At 42.0% G+C, this 4,320-nt stretch overlaps 1 protein-coding gene across 1 annotated transcript; it reads right to left on the bottom strand.

The window, feature by feature from the left end:
* Positions 1-220: 220 nt before the first annotated feature.
* Positions 221-3,917, bottom strand: LOC119353974 (5-formyltetrahydrofolate cyclo-ligase, mitochondrial-like). The gene is made up of 7 exons (XM_037620679.1): positions 3,641-3,917; positions 3,135-3,272; positions 2,893-3,054; positions 2,737-2,778; positions 2,583-2,628; positions 1,395-1,465; positions 221-632 (listed from the first exon to the last, which is right to left on the bottom strand). The coding sequence occupies exons 1-7, from the start codon at positions 3,888-3,890 to the stop codon at positions 499-501; spliced, it is 843 nt and encodes a 280-aa protein (XP_037476576.1). The 5' UTR covers positions 3,891-3,917; the 3' UTR covers positions 221-498.
* Between the last annotated feature and the right edge of the window lie 403 nt (positions 3,918-4,320).

Here is a 4,320-nt window from a genome sequence, read left to right as displayed (position 1 = left end):
ATTTAGGAACAGAGGGAGTAGTTGGCTAGCACGCCATGTTGTATTCAGCTTCTGCTCAGTTGAGTCCAGGTCCGTTTGCTACGTGGTAAGTTCGTGTACAAATATAGTACTACACACGAGGTACTAGTAATAAATTTACAGGTGAAACCAAACATCTGACATAGCGAATTTTTTTAGAGCAATATAATACCTGAAACTGTAAAACGTAACACGCCCAAGATGCAAAATGTTAGTACATGTATGAAGCAACCACACAATTTCAGAATATTATACGAGTTTGTCAATTGTTTGATCAAACAAAGGCGTCATTACAATGGCAGCTAAACTTTGCTCATGTTTTGAGTACATATGCTACTGTCCAACAAGAATTCACTCGGTCGAAAAAGAAACACAAAACCACGAGCAAAACACACAATTCCCAGCTCTGGTAATCGGAGTTCAGGAAAGAGTGTCCACTGTCAGGAACTCACGGCCATAGCGGAAACCAATCAGCTTCATTTACACCTTCTCCAGTGCTGCAGGACTGATTGGAATGATTCCAGAGGATGTGACCAGAGCATCAATAGGAACATCTGTTGAGTTAACCGGGATGATGCCTTCCTCCAGAATTTGCACCGAGTATGAAAGTGCAACTTCAAAAATAAGCAAACCATTAGCATGAATCGTTAGTAAAGAGAATGACAGATAGACCTCACCATCAAATATAACTATGTAATGCAGAACAACAGATGTGTTCTCATTTTGCTAGACATAGTTCATGGAAATATATAATGAAAAACGTTATATTAAATTAAGGTGAGTATGGAACTTCTAGTTGGCACACATACAAAAAAAACACCACTTGCTACATCAGCTGAATTGTGGCTTAAAACAGGGAGATAGGAGAACTGCCACTCGTTCAAACACGCATCAAATGTGTGTCAGCTGTATTAGTCCGCATCAAAATAGCACAACAGCTACGCAACCACCATATGTGGCTCACAGAGCAAAAGCACTGGACTAAGAAACATATTAAGATAGTCCGTTTCAGTATGGTAATGTATTAAATACAACATACTCCCTCCGTTCGGAAATAAGTGACGTTGTTTGTGAAACATGTTAGCTTTGAGAAACAAACAACGGCCCCAATACCTCTATCTACTCTATGGTCTCATTTTCTAAATTGTCCACTTTGGTCCTACTCCTACCCCCACAGAGTCTACTCAACATTTGATTTGATTTTATTTTCGAGGCAGAGGAACTGAAATGGCCCCAAGGAAAAATCTAGCGCAAACAAAAGTATATTTTACACAAATATAATATAATAAACTAAAATGCCACAACTTCCTGCGAAGTTGTGCCTGAAAAGTAAATAAAGTAAAAGAACTGAACTTCTGAAAATATGCATGCCATACCTAGAAGAGGCTGACTCCACCCTTTCTCTTTAGCAAGTTCTTGGTATCTCATCAAGAAAGTGTCATAGTACCTGTAAAATTGGGCAAACATGCAACATAAATTTAGATGAAGGGAAAAAATTCAATGAAGAAATCAAGTGAAACTCAGCATAAATAATACTCCCTCTATTTTTATATACAAGGCCACTATGAAAAACACATTTTGTATTTATACAAGGCCACCAACAATAATCGAGGCAAATATTAATGATGTCTCCTCGTACTAGTAACCCATGACTTAATTACAAGCATGCATGTAGTGGATGATAATGACACACTCACCTACTTCCTCTCCTATGGCCACTCAGTTTTCTCTAATGTGCATGCACCCTATTAATTAACCCGGTAAACCGGAAAATAAATTGGCTTGTAAAGCACACATTAATTTTTGTCTTGGTACTAGTAATTTGAGTTTGTGGCCTTGTATATAAAAATGGAGGGAGTATATGAAGTACCCAACAAATAAACAGAAGTATGCATGATGGAGTTATACAGAGCTAGAGAATACACAAAGAAAAGATCGATGCTAAATAAGGTTTGCACATAGAGTTTTACTCTTAACTAAAAAAGGAAGTAAGTCAAATATCCAATCCCATTAAACCCGGATTTTCTACAAGATTCATATTGATGTGCATTAGTTCTAAATCCACACACCACAGCCTGGGTGAAAACCATAAGCTTATAGATTTCAGATGGTCTACTGATTGATAAGCATTGATTTGTTTGCTAGGCCAAGAGCTTTTATGTGTGTTGATCACCCTAGCGAGGAGTTTCTGCATCCAACACATACATATGATTTTCTATGTGGTAACTGTCATTCCAACAAACAGGCTCCTCTGACACCAGAAATCGGAAGGCATTGAAATCTCAGCATTATTGAACTGCATTATGGAAAATATGCCTGTGAAACAAAATATAGAAATGACATCTAGTGCTTCTAAATCATGATATTATTTGTTTCAGAGCAGACTGCATGAATACGTTTTTAGCTGGCACTGAAAGTTTGAAATGGAACAATTTCATAGTCGGGCGTTGGATAAAGATGTCACTGCACATCGAGAACCTTTTTTTCTTGCGATAGATGTACATTGTCAACTTCAATACAAGGCACTATTGTTAATATCATGATAGGGTAACATGTAGTCCTACCCTCCACCACGTCCTAGTCTTCGGCCAGTTCTGTCAAAAGCTTGTCCTGCATGAATAACAAATATTATCCAATTGAATTTCTAATATCACAGACTGAGCAACCCCAAGAAAGATAAATGACAGAAATGAATGTAGCACAGGATGAAGAGCTTACCAGGCAACACAAAAAGATCGACAGGGGATGAGGCTGACAACACTGTAAGGATTAAAAGTGGCTCAGTTGTAACACATAAATCAACTGTCATTACAGATGAAATAGCTTAAATAAATAAAATAGGGTAAAGTTTCCACATGGAAATGAACTCCATACCATCTTCACAAGCATTCCCACTAGCATCCAATGGTGACGGTTCCAGAATGTTCATTGAATTTTTAACTAAATCATCCATGGTTGTGATTTTGAACATCCGCATATTGCGGTTTTTATCTTCCACTCGAGGAACATAGATATCCTTTGCTTGTCCATCATGTTCTTAAAACCAAAGAAATTGTTAGAGACAGGAAATTACAGAGAGCATATTTCTACATATACATAGGGCCCAGTTGGCTCACCAGGATCTGAGGATAGAACTTCTGCTATTATTTTTGATGTATCCACTTCTCGTAATTGCGCACAGCTTATATAGGCACACAACCGTTTGCTTGCTTTGAACCAAGAAGAGTTCAAAATATTGTTTTGAATAGCCAGATCTGGAAGAACAAGAGTTTTGTACTGTGTTAATAAATAGACCAACAAAATTAACTTAAAGAAAACTAACTATGCTGCAACACAGAAGCATACTACACTAGCCCTCATTTCACTTGAGGTCTCCAAAGATTTAAAAGATAAATCATCACAACATAAATCCCACTAGAACCTTTTACTTGCTGACCCTAACACTTGTCATCAGATCAATATACATCCCTAGGCACACGCTTTGATGCTAAGTACTCGAGAAATTGACCTGCGTTAAAAGTTTCACCACTCTTTTCTATCCCGCACTAACACTCTAGTAGGCAAATCGACGAGCAGCTTGTGGGCAACGCTGTTCCGAGCCAGGCGACAGGGGAGGAGTGACCTTCGCTGGTGCGCTGATCGGGGGAGAGGGCCTTGAGCGCCCTGCGCACGTCGGACCGCACCGCGCGCTTCTGATCCGCGACCGCCTGCTGCGCCGCCGTCGACATGGCGGCGAGGGGTGGCGAGGCCGACGCGGCCACTCGCAGCCGCGGGGGAGGGAGCGGGAGGAGGGGGCGGTAGGTGGGGGTGGGGGCGGCGCGGGGCAGGTGGAGGAGGCGCACCATCAGCGAGGACACTGCATTTTTTATCATCCCCGCCTCCTCGTGCCGTCGTGCCGCCGTGTCCCACGCTCACCTGCGCGGCCATCTCTCTGCCGCTGCCGCTGGATTCCACGGCCACGGGTGCGCGGGCGGAGCGGGCCGCCCACTGCAGGTTTTCTTAGGTGATTTGCTGTGCCGGCCCGGCCCAAGTTGTTTATTCTTCTGCACGGATGATGTTCAGTGGTCAGGAAAATCCTATTCGCGCCGCTCGCTGCGGCGAACTGTCGAGCAATCGCACAGAGCAGCGCAGCGAGCGACAGACATGGGCCGGCTCACTCATAGGTAGTGCGTCCAGCCGGTCTTGGGCACCTTCTAGAAGGTTCCCTGAACCGGGTTTTTTCCTGTATCGTTTTTTCTGGTTCTTTTTGGCTTCTATTGTTTTTATTTCTCTTTTTCTCTTTTTCCTTTTTTTTATTTCTTT

This window comes from Triticum dicoccoides, chromosome 2A, assembly GCF_002162155.2.
Source record: "Triticum dicoccoides isolate Atlit2015 ecotype Zavitan chromosome 2A, WEW_v2.0, whole genome shotgun sequence".
In the NCBI taxonomy this organism is placed as follows: domain Eukaryota; kingdom Viridiplantae; phylum Streptophyta; class Magnoliopsida; order Poales; family Poaceae; genus Triticum; species Triticum dicoccoides.
The sequence above is the reverse complement of the archived record's forward strand: the minus strand, read 5'-3'. Positions and strand labels throughout refer to the sequence as shown.